The sequence below is a fragment of the Hylobates moloch genome, unplaced genomic scaffold (assembly GCF_009828535.3).
Source record: "Hylobates moloch isolate HMO894 unplaced genomic scaffold, HMol_V3 SCAFFOLD_2, whole genome shotgun sequence".
Lineage (NCBI taxonomy): Eukaryota > Metazoa > Chordata > Mammalia > Primates > Hylobatidae > Hylobates > Hylobates moloch.
In genome coordinates, this window is record NW_026652277.1 from 127,459,566 (window position 1) to 127,481,093 (window position 21,528).

Sequence of the window (21,528 nt, forward strand, 5' to 3'; positions counted from 1 at the left end):
TCTCAGCTCACGGCAACCTCTGCCTCCAGGGTTCAAGTGATTCTCCTGCCTCAGCCTCCTGAGTAGCTGGGACTACAGGCGCATGCTACCACGCCCGGCTAATTTTTGTATTTTTAGTAAAGACAGGGTTTCACCATGTTGGCCAGGATGGTCTCGATCTCCTGACCTCGTGATCCGCCCGCCTCGGCCTCCCAAAGTGCTGGGATTACAGGCGTGAGCCACCACGCCAGGCCACAATCTTTTATTTTTAAAAAAGAAGACCAGGCCAGGTGCGGTGGCTCATGCCTATAATCCCAGAACTTTCGGAGGCCAAGGAGGGCGGATCACAAGGCCAGGCATTCAAGACCAGCCTGGCCAACATGATGAAACCTCATCTCTACTAAAAAAAAAAAAATACAAAAATTAGCCAATCGTGGTGGTGGGTGCCTGTAATCCCAGCTACTAGGGAGGCTGAGGCAGGAGAATCACTTGAACCCGGGAGGCAGAGGTTGCAGTGAGCCCAGATCACGCCACTGCACTCCAGCCTGGGCGACAGAGCGAGACTCTGTCTCAAAAAAAAAAAAAAAAAAAAGAAGAAGACCAAGAACCATCACGCTAATTCAAAATCTAATTAAATGCTTAGGCATAAACAATTTCTCCTAAGCTTTTTTGATCACTTTACTTTCTGCTAACAGTGTGTTGGGCTCTATCCAGAGAAGCAATCCTACCTAATTTAACTTAAAAAGGCAGAAAGGATGACCTTGTCATCTTGGTTTTGGATATATGAACTATAGTTATGATTCCCTCTTGTCTTGCTATAATCCTTAGTGTCCAATCTGACTGACTTACATGCTCCTGCTATTGTCTTAAACGTAGCGTGGTATCGCCAAGGCATCTATCCTATTGGAGGTTCTTAAATTAGCTCAGTACATCCCTGAAAAAATGTAGACACTGCCTGTGCTGTCTCAAGAATGGGGCCAGACCTTTCTCTACCTGCCTCTTCTTCTTGTTCTCTGCTTTCTGTTTTTCTGGCTTCACACCACCCTCACTTGGTTTAGCATCTTTGCTCTTGTTGTGAGTCTAGCTTCCACTTGATTAACAACATGTTTGAACTGGTTTTGAAGACTTTGACCAGTATCTCCTCTGGGACACAATGGCTGGCATTAACTCCTGGTCTGACACATTGTGATGGTAGGTATTACACTGAAGGGGACTGCATGCCTAGCTCTGGATGGAACTCAGACCTTGCCCAGCTAACTCCTCCAAGTTAGACAGTTCCAGAGACCATCTATCTCCAGAGTCCTTGCCCTTGCCTTGTAAGCAAAAGCAACAATATCTCCCTGCCATTCCCTATGCTGGTAATACTTCCCAACATCTGTGTATCACAAGTGGATCACAGAAAGATGCTTGGCAATCTGCTGTGCTTGCCAAAACCTTCCTGTTCCTACAGCCACTGCCACTGCCACTGCCTGGAGAGCTTATCAGGCATTCCACGTGCAACTGTTTGCAGGAATGCTGAACTTCTGGTGTACATGTATATTGGAATGATGTTCATACTTGGTCTCTTTACTGATGGAAGCGGCAGAAGAATAAGTAATTTCCATGGATCTAGCTCTCTCTTGAAGGGCCATTGTTTGGGCTGCCTAAATGTTCTGAGCTATGAATTTTGGGGCTCTACCCTCTGAGAGATGTCTAGTATTATTATTCCAGAGCCTAGGGGTGTATCTATGGGAGGAGGTGTGGGATAGACTGTTATGTCATCTAAGTTTGTCTCACCATTGCGGATGTAAAGTGGCATAACTTAGTCCTCTAGTCCCAATTCTGGAAGATCCCAGGGACACACTGCTTGCTGAACATACCAGAACTACTGAGCCCACTGTCAACCTTTCCAATTCTAGAGACATGTGAGGATAAAAGCATAGATGAAGAACTCCTCACTCCCACCCCACATGTCCTTGAGGCCAAGCCCTTGCCCTCCCATGCTAAAGATGGAGGAGTGGTGCACCCCAAGCCAGTCCTTGCTGGGAGACATTACATGTTCTATCATAGGCAGAGTAGGTGTTTTGTAGGCCATTGCCCAGCTTTCATTAGCCCAACCAATGAGAAACTGTAAGACTGTCCAGACAACTACCCAGAGGAAACTGACTTGTCCCAGGCCCATACCATCACTTTGCCACCATTTCTTGGCACAGTGGGAAGAAGGCATTTTCTATTTCCATACAAATGAAGATGGCAGACTACTGCTTTCAGATTGAAGTGATGACAGATTCAGAGACATCAGGTAGCTTTGTGTCCAGCCATCCCAGCTACCCATCTGACCTCTGGCCAGGCTGATGTAGCCTTGTGTCCAGCCATCCCTGCTACCCATCTGACCTCAGGCCAGGCTGATATGAGTGGACACACTGGTGACTAATGACTTGCAAGACTATTCATAAAGATACACTCAGGGCGGGAATGCCCAGACTGGGGCTATTCATTCACTGGGGAAAACAAGATTTTCCAGAATCTAGAAGCAGGGAGCAGTGAGGAGCTTTTAGGTTGCCACATATTGACTCTATCTGTTACTCTGGGGTAAGGATATAGCTCCGAGAAGCTGATTTTGGTTAAGGGCCAAAACAACACAATAGATTGCGAATGAAAAGATAATTATAGATCGTGTAGGCCCTTTTAAAATAGTGATGGAAACACCAACTATAAAAGGGCTCTAGTATAAAACAAAATTAAGATGAATTTGGCAATGCTCTGCTGTGTGATGTCCCTGGAAGTGCACATATCTCTTCAGGGATTTTGGAGTCATCAATTATCCATCCTCACTCAGCCCCTCACTCAAGTTTTTTTTTTTTCTCTTTGTTTTTTTATTCCATTAATCTCATTTTGAAGTTACTATTTTAGTTGTCATTTGTTTATTTTTTATTTTGTTTTATTTATTTATTTTTAATTATACTTTAAGTTCTGGGGCACATGTGCACAATGTGCAGGTTTGTTACATATGTATACATGTGCCATGTTGGTAGGCTGCACCCATTAACTCATCATTTACATTAGCTATATCTCCTAATGCTTTCCTGCCCCCTTCTCCCCATCCCACAGCAGGCCCCTTGTGATGTTCCCCTTTCTGTGTCCAAGTGTTCTCATTGTTCAATTCCTACCTATGAGTGAGAACATGCGGTGTTTGGTTTTTTGTCCTTGCGATAGTTTGCTGAGAATGATGGTTTCCAGCTTCATCCATGTCCCTACAAAGGACATGAACTCATCCTTTTTTTATGGCTGCATAGTATTCCATGGTGCATATGTGCCACATTTTCTTTTATATATATATACATATATATACATATGTATATATATTTTATTATACGTTTAAGTTCTAGAGTACATATGCACAATGTGCAGGTTTGTTACATATGTATACATGTGCCATGTTGGTGTGCTGCACCCATTAACTCATCATTTACATTAGGTATATCTCCTAATGCTATCCCTCCCCTCTCCCCCAACCCCACAACAGGCTCCGGTGTGTGATGTTCCCCTTCCTGTGTCCAAGTGTTCTCATTGTTCAATTCCCACCTATGAGTGAGAACATGCGGTATTTGGTTTTTTGTCCTTGCAATAGTTTGCTGAGAATGATGGTTTCCAGCTTCATCCATGTCCCTACAAAGGACATGAACTCATCATTTTTTATGGCTGCATAGTATTCCATGGTGTATATGTGCCACATTTTCTTAATCCAGTCTATCATTGTTGGACATTTGGGTCAGTTCCAAGTCTTTGCTATTGTGAGTAGTGCCGCAATAAACATACGTGTGCATGTGTCTTTACAGCAGCATGATTTATATTCCTTTGAGTATACACCCAGTAATGGGATGGCTGAGTCAAATGGCATTTCTAGTTCTAGATCTTTGAGGAATCGCCACACTGTCTTCCACAATGGTTGAACTAGTTTACAGTGCCACCAACAGTGTAAAAGTGTTCCTATTTCTCCACACCCTCTCCAGCACCTGTTGTTTCCTGACTTTTTAATGATCGCCATTCTAACTGGTGTGAGATGATATCTCATTGTGGTTTTGATTTGCATTTCTGTGATGGCCAGTGATGATGAGCATTTTTTCATGTGTCTGCTGGCTGCATAAATGTCTTCTTTTGAGAAGTGTCTGTTCATATCCTTTGCCCACTTGTTGATGGGGTGGTTTTTTTCTTGTAAATTTGTTTTGAGTTCTTTGTAGATTCTGGATATTAGCCCTTTGTCAGATGGGTAGATTGCAAAAATTTTCTCCCATTCTGTAGGTTGCCTGTTCACTCTGATGGTAGTTTCTTTTGCTGTGCAGAAGCTCTTTAGTGTAATTAGATCCCATTTGTCCATTTTGGCTTTTGTTGCCATTACTTTTGGTGTTTTAGTCATGAAGTCCTTGCCCATGCCTATGTCCTGAATGGTATTGCCTAGGTTTTCTTCTATGGTTTATATGGTTTTAGGTCTAACATGTAAGTCTTTAATCCATCTTGAATTAATTTTTGTATAAGGTGTAAGGAAGGGATCCAGTTTCAGCTTTCTACATATGGCTAGCCAGTTTTCTCAGCACCATTTGTTGAATAGGGAACCCTTTCCCCATTTCTTGTTTTTGTCAGGTTTGTCGAAGATCGGATAGTTGTAGATGTGTGGTATTATTTCTGAGGGCTCTTTTCTGTTCCATTGGTCTATATCTCTGTTTTGGTACCAGTACCATGCTGTTTTGGTTACTGTAGCCTTGTAGTATAGTTTGAAGTCAGGTAGCTTGATGCCTCCCATTTTGTTCTTTTGGCTTAGGATTGTCTTGGCAATGTGGGCTCTTTTTTGGTTCCGTATGAACTTTAAAGTAGTTTTTTCCAATTCTGTGAAGAAAATCCTTGGTACCTTGATGGGGATGGCATTGAATCTATAAATCACCTTGGACAGTATGGCCATTTTCACAATATTGATTCTTCCTATCCATGAGCATGGAATGTTCTCCCATTTGTTTGTGTCCTCTTTTATTTCGTTGAGCAGTGGTTTGTAGTTCTCCTTGAAGAGGTCCTTCACATCCCTTGTAAGTTGGATTCCTAGGTATTTTATTCTCTTTGAAGCAATTGTGAATGAGAGTTCACTCATGATTTGGCTCTCTGTTTGTCTGTTATTGGTGTATAAGAATGCTTGTGATTTTTGCACATTGATTTTGTATGCTGAGACTTTGCTGAAGTTGCTTATCAGCTTAAGGAGATTTTGGGCTGAGACGATGAGGTTTTCTAGATATACAGTCATGTCATCTGCAAACAAGGACAATTTGACTTCCTCTTTTCCTAATTAAATACCCTTTATTTCTTTCTCTTACCTGATTGCCCTGGCCAGAACTTCCAACACTATGTTGAATAGGAGTGGTGAGAGAGGGCATCCCTGTCTTGTGCCAGTTTTCAAAAGGAATGCTTCCAGTTTTTGCCCATTCAGTATGATATTGGCTGTGGGTTTGTCATAAATAGCTTATGATTAGATACATCCCATCAATACCTAATTTATTGAGAGTTTTTAGTATGAAGGGCTTTTGAATTTTGTCGAAGGACTTTTTCTGCATCTATTGACCTAATCGAGTTTATATCCCTGTTTTGAAAACCCTTCACTTCCAATTTTGCTTCTACCTTCTACCAGGCTACGGGTTGAGAGCAAACATCAGGATGAGAAGGCTTGCTGGGAACTTGAGCAGAGTGCTAGGTTCTAAAAAAAATTCCTGTGGGGATGCTACAGGATGGGTTAAGGGGTGGCCGGGCAGAAGGCACTTTAGGTTCCATCTCCACTGCAGCCTTTAAATGAGGTCGTTTGTGCATGCCTAGAAAGTGGCCTTGTAAGCAAATGGTGAGGGTGTGGCCCCCAGACTCAGGAAACCATTTATATCACTTTTCCTCTGCCAGCTCCTAGGGCAAGTATCCGCATACAGGAAGTACTTGGGTCTGAGGAATGTAATCAGCCAAATCCAGAATGTGGGAAACTCTACAAGACAAGTGACCCGTTTCTTCAACAGAGAAGACACAAGAAGATAGAAAGAAGTAGGGGAAACTTATAGATAAAGAGACTTTAGACATACTAGTCACTTGCACTATGTGAAACCTGGTTAGATCCTGCTTCAAAAAAAAATCAACTAAAAAATATCTATGAGGTAATTAATGAAATCTAGTAGATGATATCAAGGAATAACAATTAATTTTTTAAGTGTGATAATGCTAATGTGTAATAGGTTTAAGAGCCCTTATCTTTTTGAGATATAAATGGAACATTTTACAGATGAACTGATGTGATATGGATTAGCTTCAAAATAACATAGGTTGAGAGAAGGGAGTAAGTAGAAGTGTAGATGAAATGAGATTAGACTAGAGTTGGTTTTGGACATATGCTGAACCTCAGTGGTAATGTGGAAGGACCTTTATACTAATCTCTCTGCTTTTGTTTGAACTATTTCCTAATAACAATTGTAAAACATTATGAACACCATGAGAGGCACAACTGAGTTTCTTCATGTTGTTTTTTTTTCTTTCTCCTTTTGCCAATACTTATAATTTATGTCATCTTTTTTGTAGCCATGTAAACCAATTTAAGTTTTTCAAGAGATAAGTGAGGTTAACAAATAGGTATTTACTTACCTACCTATATACATACTTCTGTTTCAAATACTATGTTTTCTGAGGTCATTTATTGATGTAATTTGGAATTCTGTGATTCCTGTTTGCCTTTTTACTTATCCAGCCTTCCATATTCTGGATATTTTGCCCAAGTTCAGTCTCTTTATCACTGCTGAACAAATAGGTAGTAAGTGGATAGATGCATAGATAGTTTACAGAGAAACCTTATCTACTTATATTATAATGTATTTATAATCCATATATATGAATCTCTATATATGTATTATATATAAAAACCCATATATCCATATAGAGACCTGTCTACATATGTGGATATGGGACATTCTATGGGACATTCTATGTATCATCTCTCTATACATATGAGCTATGTGAAGAGGTATCTTTCTGTCTATAGATAGAGACCAGTAAATACAGTTTGACAAGGCTGCTTTTGCTGCTTCCATCATTGATTTGCTTTGGCAGTTATGGTTTTTACTTTCCTGTATTTTTATTCCTGCATTAATAGTTACAATGTCTTCTTCTAACTTACTAAGAATATAAAGCAACTTTCTTAATTTTTCTTTTTTCATTCAGTAAATCCATTCCAGGTGGACGATTTTATCCCAAACTTGTCATTATTATTCTCCTCTTCTTTTGCAGAGGTATTAGAGTTTGCTCTTTTCTTTTTAATCATTTGGAGCTTCAGTGGTCTTTGTTTTGAAAAATTAGATCCAAGGCCCTTGCTCAGCATCCATTTGAGTACTGGGAGAGGTTTCAGGTCCAGAGTCAGAGGGCAGACTGGATGAGCAGGCTGAAGCCTGACAACATCTGGAGCTCAACAGTAAGAGTGGCATTCCACTTCCCATTCCTGCCTTCTAAGTGCGGATTAATGCAGACAACCCTAGCCATTGTCAGGACTTAGCGATATAACCCAAGGTGTATGAGGAAGCAGTCAGCAGAGTTAGCAGTACTGCAAGATGGACCACAGCAGATTTCTGATGCTTTTATTGGATAACACAATGTTAAAGAAGACTGGGTCACATAAACTTATTTTTAAAACAAATGTACAATCTGAGAAATAAAAACAAACAAGCAAATAAAACCTTCTGAGCTGCTCAACTGAATAGAGACAATGAGATTGTTGTGCTAAGGCAAAAGAAAGGGCAACTCCAGAAACTATTTTTGCCTCAGATAAAGCATGAGTTTTAAGGCTGCTTTGTGGGCTGTAAATATATTAAAATAAACATACCAAAGTGACAGACTTCTGGGGAGTTGAGCTTCTCCAACATTAGCTTTATGACAAGTTCATCTGGAATGCTTTGACCGCTGATCAACATTGACTGCAACTAAGGACAAGCATAGATATTGTACATTACTGTATAAGATATCTATGATACAGAGCTTTTTTTTGTAATCATAGTTACTTTGAAATTTAGGTTTGTTTACCATAACTCCTGATTCGGTTTCAGCAGCAATCTCTTCTTCTAAAATTGGCAAAGCTAAAACATGAATTCAAAATATTAATACAGACTGATATTAGGATCATCAAAATAAGAAACACATTCTAGTGTCTTGTAACTGGTAACAAAGATTAACATTTGTGCATCACTTTATAATTTATAATGCAAATGTATGCATATTATGTCACTTAAGCCTAACCAAAGCAGAAGCAGCAGAATGTCTTCCATAGAGAACTTGTCTCTGCCACTTACTAAGCTTAAGAATCTTGGAGAAGTGAACATGGTGACTCATGTCTGCAATCCCAGTACTTTGGGAGTTCAAGGCAGGAGGATTGCTTGAGCTCAGGAGTTTGAGACCAGCCTGGGCAACATAGGGAGACTACATTTCTACAAAAAGTTAAAAAATTAGCAGGGTGTTATGGTGCATGCCTATAGTCCCTGCTACTCAGGAAGCTGAGGCGGGGTGATTACTTGAGCCCAGGAGGTCAAGGCTGCAGAGAGCCGTGATCATGTCACTGCACTCCAGCCTGGATGACAAAGTGAGGGCGTATCTCAAAATAAAAATAAAAAATAAAAAAATAAAGAATCCTGGGGGAGCTAACTCCGTAAATACCTCTGCACCTTGGATGCATATGTACTGTGTAGTGTACAATAGAATGTAAGGATGAAATCAGGTGGTGTATATGACAGTGATTTCTAAATCATTAAGTATAGTTACAAAAGTATGCACTGGTATTAATTAATCCAGATTTTCATAACCATACAATTACATCCAAAGCCTGCTAGTTTTGCACATGGCGTAAAAGGAAATGAATCAAGAAATGTTAAAATGGGTAAACACTGATTAGAAAGAGGGGTCTTGAGGCTGAAATTCCAATGATTTGTTTCCTTTAAAAGAGGAAATGTATCATTCCTTGACAGAGGACATCCTGGGATAGGAATGACAGGGACATGACCCAGGGGAGGACCCAGGAGAGTTGTTATATCATTAGTTATTAATACTCTATGGGATGTATGGTATTCTTTAAGATTTCCTAGAAGTAAACTTTTTGAACAAAGAAAGAAGAAACTTTTAGAGTTGTGTGTGTGTGTGTGTGTGTTACGTATTACAAATTGTTCTCCAAAAAATTGTACCAGATTGCAACTTTACTAACAGCATGTGGAATGCCCATTTTGTAACATCCTTACCTACAGTGATTGTAGTAGTTGTAAAGATTCACTGCCAATTTGATAGGCAAATATGGACCAGTGTTATTTTAATTAACATTTCTTAGAATGATGTTAAACTCTTTTTTCTTATACTGTTTATTTTTATTTCTACTTTTATGAATTGCCTATTCATTCTTTCTCTTATTTTTCTATTAGGGCATAAATAGTTTTATTAATTAAAAGAATATTTATATACAAAGATATCAATCCATTGTCTTATACATTGCAAAGAATGCAAGAAAATTTATAAATAAAAAATAAAAGTTATCACTGAAGACAATTAAGTTCTGAAAAATGTTCCTAAGAAAAGCTGTGAGAGTTCCATCTCATTTGAGCTTTCACAAAAGGACACCCAAACACACATATCCCAAACTGTTCTAAATTACGAAATTAGAGAATTGGAGGTAGTAGAATAGAGTTGACGACATTTCATAAATACTATGAACAAAACTAGGACAAATAAAAGGGCACAACATTATTGGATTGATGATGCTGTTATAAAAATAATATTGGGCCGGGTGTTGTGGCTCACACCTGTAATCCAGCACTTTGGGAGGCCAAGGTGGGAAGACTGTTTGAGCCCCAGAGTTTGAAACCAGACTGGGCAACAAAGCAAGACCATGTCTCTACAAAAATAAAAATTAATTAATTAATTAAATTAAATATAAATAAAAACCCAAGCAGATAATATTCACTGGGTTGATAGGTGGACAAATGTGTGATAAAGCAAATATAGCAAAACGTTAATCACAGACTCTAGATGGTGAGTATATGGGCATTCACTGTATAATTATCTCCATTTTATGCATATTTGAAAGTTTTCATAATAAAATATTAGAGAAAAAAGATAAAATTTACCTTCAACACGAATACATTTCCATGCCTGTGTTATGTAGTGGGCTAATGTTGTTTTCCCAACACCCTTAAAAAGAAAAATGTTATTTAAAGCCCAATAGAATAGTTACTTGCCAGTGAAACAGATACAGCAATTTTTAAAGATTCTTTTGCTAGTTACTATTACATCAATGTTATAATTTTTCCCATAAAAATGAAGAATAGACCCTAGATATGTATAGTTTAGTTTTTCTTTACTAATTCTTGCATATGCCACATCTCCTAAAGTAATATAAATAAACTTTTTAATATTAAGTACATAGCCCTAAAATCAGGAAGCTATACCAGTATGGTATTGCACTCTTTTAACTGTCAAATTTTATAATTTTGATTACAAATCATTGTGATTATATTGGAGAGTCATCATTTTATTTCCTTTCTAAAGTTTATAATCATGAATGTTTTGACAGGCTTCCATTTAGTAATTTTGATGAGCAAAAAGATCCTTTTTAACTGACATCTTTGGAAAGTATCATACTTTAAAGATAAAAGGTCATTTTGATGAAGTAACATTTGTGTCTGGTTGCTTTCACTGTTGACTTTTTAAAACCCACTATGTTTTTAGAAACATAGTGAAAGTTGTTGAAACCATTTATTGGTACCTGTCCCAGGGTCCACATAAAATAAGTCAAGGATGGGATCCAGCTCTTAACCTCTGCTATTCTGGAGAGGCTCTTTAATTAACCAGCTCAGTGGCTGTCAGTAGCTCTTATCTAGAGTTTCTTAGTAGAAATGTCTAGAAAAGCAAACTTTATTGTAACAGCCATTTTTGTTTCTTTCTGCTTTGTGGAAAAACAACACATAGGTCCCCTAACACGCTGTAGGTAAAGCCTGAGGCATGGTGCCTCTCAGGATCTCAGATATTAACAGGAGAACCTCCTGGCTCATCTTGATGATGTCCTATCTTCACATATCCAGAGAGCCTCACAACAAATTGCAAAGGAAGTTTCATATGCAAATCAAGTCTGAAATAACCTCAGATCACACACTACTAACAGTTGTCATGTGCGGTGTTTTGGTAAGTTAATTTCGTCATAATATAAAAGCAAATTTAAATATAGTCTGGGTTCCTTCTCAATTATAACATATAACATAGTATTCTGGTATATATGTACCACATCTTCTTTATCTAGTCTACCACTGATGGGCATTTAGGTTGATTCCATGTCTTTGCTGTTGTGAGTAGTGTTGCGATGAGCATATGTGTGCATGTGTGCAAGAGATAGTTACGAATTTATAACCAATATTATGTCAGATTTTAAGTCATATAATGAAAGCTTATCAGACACTCAAAAAATGAGCACAATATGTGGTTTTTATTTTTATATGGTAACTCAGAAAATTGTGATTTTAAAAATAAAAAAAATTACACCAAATAATAAGAGATAACTTACTGGTTTCCCAAATACAACAAAGCAAACAGGTTTGGACAACAAAAAACTCCTTTCAGTTTCATCTTCATCAAATATATCTGCAAAAGGATACTCTTCTGTCTTCTCTTGAGAAGTCATGACACAAAATACTACAATAAAAAAGGGTAAGATTGTCAACTTGCTTAATTTGGTTGGAGGAGGTGACTAGGAACAATTGAAATAACCTGTGAATTTTCTTAGCCCAGAAGTCATTTTGTACCATTAAACACATGATTTTTTTCAGTAATTGCAAATAAGTTTAACTCATTTATAAAACCAACAGTAAGCTCTTAGTTTGAGACAAAAACAAAATCCAACTATATGTTGTATAAAAGAGAGCTCAAAGTGTTTCTAAAAGACTAACTTAAGGAAAAAATACATATATATGTATAAATACACAGATTTGTGTGTATTATATTAAAAACCAAATTAAAGTTAAATATGTTGTACATGCACATGCAACATAGGTGCACGTATAAATTTTACCAGAAATAGAAAAGGTAATGTTGGCTAAATGTATTAGATTCATATTTTCATATTTTAGGAAGCTTTGGTTAATTCCATGAAGAAAACTTTTCCAAAAGTAATGTAGTTTTTACATTTTTTCTTTTGTAATATTTTATAAATATCTGTAAGACCATATATTTATTTTAAAGTTGTTTTCAGAAACCTTTTGCTATTTTGATTTGCTCTTAAGCGGATTTCTAGGCACAGAAGCTCAGGTCCTCAGTATTTTAACATGAACAGTTTTCAACTTAGTCCAACTCTTTTGAAGTCAATCAGAAACAAATAAGGTCATAACAGTTTGTTTTTGAACAAAGACTGTCTCTTGTTTTCAAGCACTTGTAGACTACATATTTATGTTCACAAAATATTTATATATATCCATTGAATATTTCTATTATGTAAACAGTAAAATAGCATGAGACATATCTCTTGATCACAATAAAATAATGTAAAAAATAGTGATAAAAGTATTTTTTAAAATCCCTAATTGTTGAAAATTAAAAAGAAAAAGGAAAACAATATTCTTCTAAATATTACTTGATCCAATACAATTTTAAAATGGAGATAATAAAATATTAGCAAAATAATAGTATTATTAAATATTTAGTTAAAATTATATAGTAAAAAGTAACAAGATCTTGTCCTTTGCACACATGCACACATATGCTCATCACAACACTACTCACAACAGCAAAGACATGGAATCAACCTAAATACCCATCAGTGGCAGACAAGATAAAGAAGATGGGGTACATATATACCAGAATACTGTGCAGCCATGAAAAATAAGATCATGTCCTTTGCAGCAACATGGATGAAGCTGGAAGCCATTATCCTAAGCAAACTAATGCAAGAACAGAAAACCAAATACTACACGTTCTCACTTATATGTGGGAACTAAACATCAAGTACACAAGGATACAAAGAAGGGAACAACTGATACTAAGGCCTACTTGAGGGTGGAGGGTAGGATGAGGGAGAGGATAAAAAAAACTACCTATTGGGTACTATGCTTATTATCTGAGTGATGAAATAATCTGTGCACCAAACCCCTATGATATGCAATTTACCTATATAGTAAACCTGCACATGTACCCCTGAACCTAAAAGTTAAAAAATAAAATGATATAGCAAAAATATTTTTTAAAAATAGTAATTCTCTTTCAGACCAACACTAATAACAACAAAAACTCATAATTGCACAACTCTATAAAAAGGTATGAATAATTTTAGTAAAAATGTGCATTAGTGATATATTATGTGCACTAACTATAACACTTTGCTGATGAATACTAAAGAAGAAAAAACATAATATATTTTTGGATGAAAGGATTTAATTTATAAAGATACCTATTATGTTCAAATTCATACATAAAATTAATTATCTGACAGTTTGTGTGTGTGTGTGTGATGTGCATGTGTGTGAAGAGCCATGCATGAAAGAGTCCCAGCCCTGCTAAATATATACATGCCTAAAATATGATAAAGGAGGCATTTCAAATTGGTGAATAAAAAATAAATTGTTTAGAATAATTGGCTATGTGTAAATAACTATCAAAGGTCAACAGAATTCTTTTCACTGAGTTTTAAAAAAGTCAACAGGAAAAAAATATCATGATCCAATTGGAAAATGCACAAAATATCTGAAGAGATATTTCATCAAAGAAGATATACACATGACAAACACATGAAAAGATGTTAAAAATCACTAGCCACTAGAGAAATGCAATTAAAATAATAATCAGCTATTATTACATGCATATCAGAATGGCTAAAATAAAAAATAGTGACAACACCAGATGTTGGTGAGGATGCAGAGAAGCTGGATCCCTCATACATTGCTGGTGGGAATATAAAATGGTATAGTCTGGAAAATATTTGGAAGTTTCTTAAAAAACTAAACATGCAACTACATATGACTAGCCATTGCACTTTTTGGCATTTATCTCAAAGAAAGGGAAATTTATGTTCAAATAAAAACATATATGTTAATGTTCATTGCAGCTTTATTCAAAATAGTCAAAAGCTGAAAACAACCCAGATGTTCTTCAAAAGGTGAACAATTAAGCAAACTGTGGTACATCCATACCATGGAATATGACAATAATAAAAACAAATAAACTATTGATACGTGCAGCAATGTGCATCAATCTCTAAAGAATTATACAGAGCAAAACAACAACAACAAAAGTCAATTCCACAATTTACATATTGTCTTATTTATGTAACATTCTTGAAATGACAAAAATATAGAAATAGAGAACAAATTAATGGTTGCCACGAGGTAGCAGGGAGTAGAGCAGAAAGGAAGTGGGTATGACTACATATGGGCAACATATGGAATACAAATGTTCTGTATCTTGACTGTATCAATGTCAATACTATAGTTTTGCAAAATATTATCATAACAGAAGTAAAGGCATACAAGATTCCTCTATATTATTTGTTACAACTCCATGTAAACCTACGGTTATCTCAAAATGAAAAGTTTGACTAAAAAATATTACCTAGTTGCTGCCCCCCAAAAAGATTAATGCAGGAGGCTGGCAAGATAGCTGAATAGGAACAGCTCTGGTCTGCAGCTCCCAGCGAGATCAACACAGAAGGTGGGTGATTTCTGCATTTCCAACTGAGGTACCCAGCTCATCTCACTGGGACTGGTTAGACAGTGGATGCAGCTCACGGAGGGTAAGCTGAAGCAAGGTGAGGCATCGCCTCACCCAGGAAGCGCAAGGGGTAGCGGAACTCCCTCCCCTAGCCAAGGGAAGCCGTGAGGGACTGTGCCATGAGGAAAGGTGCACTCTGGCCCAGATACTATGCTTTTCCCACAGTCTTCGCAACCTGCAGACCAGGAGATTCCCTCTGGTGCCTACGCCACCAGGGCCCTGGGTTTCAAGCACAAAATTGGGCAGCTGTTTGGGCAGACATCAAGCTAGCTGCAGGAGTTTTTTTCATATCCCAGTGGCGCCTGGAACACCAGTGAGACAGAACTGTTCACTCCCCTGGAAAGGGGGCTGAAGCCAGGGAGCCAAGTGGTCTAGCTCAGCGGATCCCACCCCCACAGAACCCAGCAAGCTAAGATCCACTGGCTTGAAATTCTCGCTGCCAGCACCGCAGTCTGAAGTGACCTGGGATGCTGGAGCATGATGGGGGGAGGGGCATCTGTCATTACTGAGGCTTGAGTAGGTGATTTTCCCCTCACAGTGTAAACAAAGCCTTGGGGAAGTTCCAACTGGGCGGAGCCCCCCACAGCTCAGCAAAGCCGCTATAGCCAGACTGCCTCTGTAGATTCCTCCTCTCTGGGCAGGGCATCTCTGAAAAAAAGGCAGAAGCCCCAGCCAGGGGCTTATAGATAAAATTCCCATCTCCCTGGGACAGAGCGCCTGGGGGAAGGGGTGGCTGTGGGCACAACTTCAGCAGACTTAAACATCCCTGCCTGCCAGCTCGGAAGAGAGCAGGGGATCTCCTAGTGCTTGGGCTCTGCTAAGGGTCAGACTGCTTCCTCAAGTGGGTCCCTGTCCCCCATGTATCCTGACTGGGAGACACCTCCCAGCAGGGGCCAACAGACACCTCATACAGGAGAGCTCTCACTGGCATCTGGCAGGTGCCCCCTGGGACAAAGCTTCCAGAGGAAGGAACAGGCAGCAATTTTTGCTGTTCTGCAGCCTCCACTGGTGATACCCAGGCAAACAGAGTCTGGAGTGGACCTCCAGCAAACTCCAGCAGAACTGTAGCAGAGGAACCTGACTGTTAAAAGGAAAACTAACAAACAGAAAAGAATGGCATCAACATCGACAAAAAGGAGGTCCACTCAGAAACCCCATCTGAAGGTCACCAACATCAAAGACCAAAGGTAGATGAATCCACAAAGATGGGGAGAAACCAGCACAAAAAGGCTGAAAATTCCAAAAACCAGAATGCCTCTTCTCCACAGGATCACAACTCCTTGCCAGCATGGGAACAAAACTGGATGGAGAATAAGTTTGATGAATTGACAGCAGCAGGCTTCAGAAGGTTGGTAATAACAAACTCCTCCGAGCTAAAGGAGCATGTTCTAACCCAATGCAAGGAAGCTAAGAACCTTGATAAAAGGTTAGACGAATTGCTAACTAGAATAACCAGTGTAGAGAAGAACATAAATGACCTGACAGAGCTGAAAAACACAGCACAAGAACTTCATGAGGCATACGCAAGTTTCAATAGCTGAATCGATCAAGTGGAAGAAAGGATATTAGTGACTGAAGATCAACTTAATGAAATAAAGACAGAAGACAAGATTAGAGAAAAAAGAATAAAAAGGAACAAACAAAGCCTCCAAGAAATATGGGACTATGTGAAAAGACCAAATCTACGTTTGATTGGCGTACCTGAAAGTGACGAGGAGAATGGAATGAAGTTGGAAAACACTCTACAGTGTATTATCCAAGAGAACTTCCCCAACCTAGCAAGGCAGGCCAACATTCAAATTCAGGAAATACAGAGAATGCCATGAGGATATCCCTTGAGAAGAGCAACCCCAAGACACATAATCATCAGATTCACCAAGGTTGAAATGAAGGAAAAAATGTTAAGGGCAGCCAGAGAAAAAGGATGGGTTATCCACAAAGGGAAGCCCATCAGACTAACAGTGGATCTCTCTGCAGAAGAAGGGAGTGGGGGCCAATATTCAACATTCTTAAAGAAAAGAATTTTCAACCCAGAATTTCATATCCAGCCAAACTAAGCTTCATAAGTGAAGGAGAAATAAAATCCATTACAGACAAGCAAATGCTGAGAGATTTTGTCACAATGAGGCTTCCAAGAGCTCCTGAAGGAAGCACTAAACATGGAAAGGAACAACCAGTACCAGCCACTGAAAAACATACCAAATTGTAAAGAACATCGACACTACGAAGAAACTGCATAAACTAATGGGCAAAACAGCCGGCTAGCATCATAGTGACAGGATCAAATTCACACATAACAATATTAATCTTAAAAGTAAATGGGTTAAATGCCCTGATTAAAAGACACAGACTGGCAAACTGGATAAAGAGTCAAGACCCATCAGTGTGCTGTATTCAGGAGACCCATCTCACATGCAAAGACAAACATAGATGCAAAATAAAGGGATGGAGGAATATTTACCAAGCAAATGGAAAGCAAAAAAAGGCAGGAGTTGCAATCCTAATCTCTGATAAAACAGACTTTAAACCAACAAAGATCAAAAGAGACAAAGAAGGGCATTACATAATGGTAAAGGGATCAATGCAGCAAGAAGAACTAACTATCCTAAATATATATGCACCCAGATTCATAAAGCAAGTTCTTAGAGACCTACAAAGAGACTTAGACTCCCACACAATAATAGTGGGAGACTTTAACACCCCATTGTCAATACTAGACAGATCAATGAGACAGAAAATTAATAATGATATTCAGCACTTGAACTCAGCTCTGGACCAAGCAGACCTAATAGACATCTACAGAACTCTCCACCCCAAATCAACAGAATATACATTCTTCTCAGCACCTCATTGCACTTATTCTAAAATTGACCACATAATTGGAAGTAAAACACTCCTCAGCAAATGCAAAAGAACAGAAATCATAACAGTCTCTCAGACCACAGTGCAATCAAATTAGAACTCAGGATTAAGAAACTCACTCAAAGCCACACAACTACACAGAAACTAACCTGCTCCTGAGTGACTACTGGGTAAATAACGAAATTAAGGCAGAGATAAAGATGTTCTTTGAAACCAATGAGAATGAAGACACAATGTACCAGAATCTCTGGGACACATTTAAAGCAGTGTGTAGAGGGAAATTTATAGCACTAAATGCTCACAAGAGAAAGCAGGAAAGATCTAAAATTGACACCCTAATATCACAAAAGAACTAGAGAATCAACAGTAAACAAATTAAAAATCTACAGACGACAAGAAATAACTAAGAAGAGAGCAGAACTGAAAGAGATAGAGACACGACAAACCCTTCAAAAAATCAACGAATCAGCCAGGCATGGTGGCTCACGCCTGTAATCCCAGCACTTTGGGAGGCCTAGGCGGGCGAATCACGAGGTCAGGAGATTGACACCATCCTGGCTAACAGGGTGAAACCCCATCTCTACTAAAAAAATACAAAATATTAGCCAGGCGTGGTAGCGGGTACCTGTAGTCCCAGCTACTTAGGAGGCTGAGGCAGGAGAATGGCGTGAACCTGGGAGGCGGAGCTTGCAGTGAGCCGAGATCGGGCCACTGCACTCCAGCCTGGGTGACAGAGCAAGACTCTGTCTCAAAAAAAAAAAAAAAAAAAAAAAAATCAATGAATCCAGGAGCTGGTTGTTTGAAAAGATCAACAAAATATATAGACCACTAGCCAGACTAATAAAGAATAAAAGAGAGAAGAATCAAATAGATGCAATAAAAAATGATATAGGGGATATCACCACTGATCCCACAGAAATACAAACTACCATCAAAGAATACCATAAATACTTCTATGCAAATAAACTAGAAAATTTAGAAGAAATGGATAAATACCTGGACACATACACCGTCCCAAGTCTAAACCAGGAAGAAGTCGAATCCCTGAATAAACCAATAACAAGCTCTGAAATTGAGGCAGTGATTAATAGCCTACCAACCAAAAAAAGTCCAGGACTAGACGGATTCACAGCTGAATTCTACCAGAGATATGAAGAGGAGCTGGTACCATTCCTTCTGAAACTATTCCAAACAACAGAAAAAGAAGGAATCCTCCCTAACTCATTTTATGAAGCCAGCATCATCCTGATACCAAAACCTGGGAAAGACATAAAAAAAAAAAAAATTTCAGGCCAATATCCCTGATGAACATCAATGCAAAAATCCTCAATAAAATGCTGGCAAACTGAATGCAGCAGCACATCAAAAAGCTTATCCATCACAATCAAGTCAGCTTCATCCCTGGGATGCAAGGCTGGTTCAACATATGCAAATCAATAAATGTAATCCATCACATAAACAGAATCAATGACAAAAGCCACGATTATCTCAATAGATGCAGAAAAGGCCTTCAACAAAATTCAACACCCCATTCATGCTAAAAACTCTCAATAAACTAGGTATCAATGGAACATATCTCAAAATAATAAGAGCTATTTATGACAAGCCCACAGCCAATATCATATTGAATGGGCAAAAACTGGAAGCATTCCCTTTGAAAACTGGCACAAAACAAGGACGCCCTCTCTCACCACTGCTATTCAACATAGTATTGGAAGTTCTGGCCAGAGCAATCAGGCAAGAGAAAAAAATAAAGCGTATTCAAATAGGGAGAGAAGAAGTCAAATTGTCTCTGTTTGCAGAGGACATGATTGTATATTCAGAAAACCCCATTGTCTCAGCCCAAAATCTCCTTAAGCTGATAAGCAACTTCAGCAAAGTCTCAGGATACAAAATCAATGTGCAAAAATCACAAGCATTCCTGTACACCAATAACAGAAAAACAGAGGGCCAAATTATGAGTGAACTCCCATTCACAATTGCTACAAAGAGAATAAAATACCTAGGAATCCAACTTACAAGGGATGTGAAGGACCTCTTCATGGAGAACTACAAACCACTGCTCAAGGAAATAAGAGAGGACACAAACAAATGGAAAAACATTCCATGCTCATGGATAGGAAGAATCATATTGTGAAAATGGCCATACTGCCCAAAGTAATTTATAGATTCAATGCTATCCCCATCAAGCTACCACTGACTTTCTTCACGGAATTGGGAAAAACTACTTTAAACTTCATGTGGAACTAAAAAAGAGCTCATATAGCCAAGACAATCCTAAGCAATAAGAACAAAGCTGGAGGCATCACGCTACCTGACTTCAAACTATACTACAAGGCTACTGTAACCCAAACAGCATGGTACTGGTACCAAAACAGATACATAGACCAATGGAACAGAACAGAGGCCTCAGGAATAACACCACACATCTACAACCATCTGATCTTTGACAAACCTGACACAAACAAGCAATGGGGAAAAGATTCCCTATTTAATAAATGGTCTTCGGAAAGCCGGCTAGTCAAATGCAGAAAACTGAAATTGGACCCCGTCCTTACACTTTATACAAAAATTAACTCAAGATGGATGAAAGACTTAAACGTAAGACCCAGGATCATAAAAGTCCTAGAAGAAAACCTGGGCAATACCATTAAGGACATAGGCATGGGCAAAGACTTCATGACTAAAATACCAAAAGCAATGGCAACAAAAGCCAAAATTGACAAATGGGATCTAATTAAATTAAAGAGCTTCAGCATAGCAAAAGAAACCATCATCAGAGTGAACAGGCAACCTACAGAATGGGAGAAAATTGTTGCAATCTATCCCTCTGACAAAGGGCTAATATCCAGAATCTACAAAGAACTTAAACAAATTTACAAGAAAAAAAACAAACAACTGCATCAAAAAGTGGGCAAAGGATACGAACAGACACTTCTCAAAAGAAGACATTTATGCAGCCAGCAGACATATGGAAAAAATGCTCATCATCACTGGTCATTGGAGAAACGCAAAACCACAATGAGATACCATCTCACACCAGTTAGAATGGTGATCATTAAAAAGTCAGGAAACAACAGATGCTGGAGAGGATGTGGAGAAATAGAGACGCTTTTACACTGTTGGTGGGAGTGTAAATTAGTTCAACCATTGTGGAAGACAGTGTGGTGATTCCTCAAGGATCTAGAACCAGAAATACCATTTGACCCAGCAATCTCATTACTGGGTATACACCTAAAGGATTAGAAATCATTCTACTATAAAGACACATGCACACATATGTTTACTGGAGCACTATTTATAACAGAAAAGACTTGGAACCAACCTAAATGTCCATCAGTAATAGATTGGATAAAGAAAATGTGGCACATAACACACCATGGAATACTATGCAGCCATAAAAAAGGATGAATTCATGTCCTTTGCAGGGACATGGATGAAGCTGGAAACCATCATTCTCAGCAAACTATCACAAGAACAGAAAACCAAACACTGCACGTTCTCACTCATAAGTGAGAGTTCAACTATGAGAACACATGGACGTAGGGAGGGGAACATCACACACTGGGGCCTGTTGGGGGGTGGGGGGCTATGGGAGGGATAACATTAGGAGAAATACCTAATGTAGGTGACGGGTTGATGGGTGCAGCAAACCACCATGGCACGTGTATACCTATGTAACAAAACTTCACGTTCTGCATATGTACCCCAGAACTTAAATAATAAAAAAAGAAAATGAAAAGGCCAAGTGGAAGCTCATGACATTGCATACTGGGTCCTCTACCTCTGGGCAAGATAACCAAGAGTAAATCATTCTGAATGAAGAGTGATACCAACCACAATTTAAAAGATGTACAATCCTGCTTATTTCTCCAGTCTTGCTTTTGTAGAAGCTAGACAGAGCACAACAGATGAGGGTAAACT

The 21,528-nt window shown here is 38.6% G+C and overlaps 1 protein-coding gene across 2 annotated transcripts in view; it reads right to left on the reverse strand.

Annotated features, from left to right (window-relative positions):
* The window catches only part of AK9 (adenylate kinase 9), a 225,980-nt gene that overhangs the window by 199,288 nt on the left and 5,164 nt on the right, over positions 1 to 21,528 (reverse strand). For both annotated transcript variants that reach the window (XM_032156454.2, XM_058435472.1), the window contains exons 2-5: positions 11,552 to 11,679; positions 10,122 to 10,185; positions 8,041 to 8,093; positions 7,844 to 7,940 (exon numbers count right to left, since the gene is read on the reverse strand). In XM_032156454.2, coding sequence (XP_032012345.1) covers positions 7,844 to 7,940; positions 8,041 to 8,093; positions 10,122 to 10,185; positions 11,552 to 11,668 — 331 coding nt within the window. In that variant the 5' untranslated portion in view covers positions 11,669 to 11,679. The remainder of the gene's footprint in view (positions 1 to 7,843; positions 7,941 to 8,040; positions 8,094 to 10,121; positions 10,186 to 11,551; positions 11,680 to 21,528) is intronic.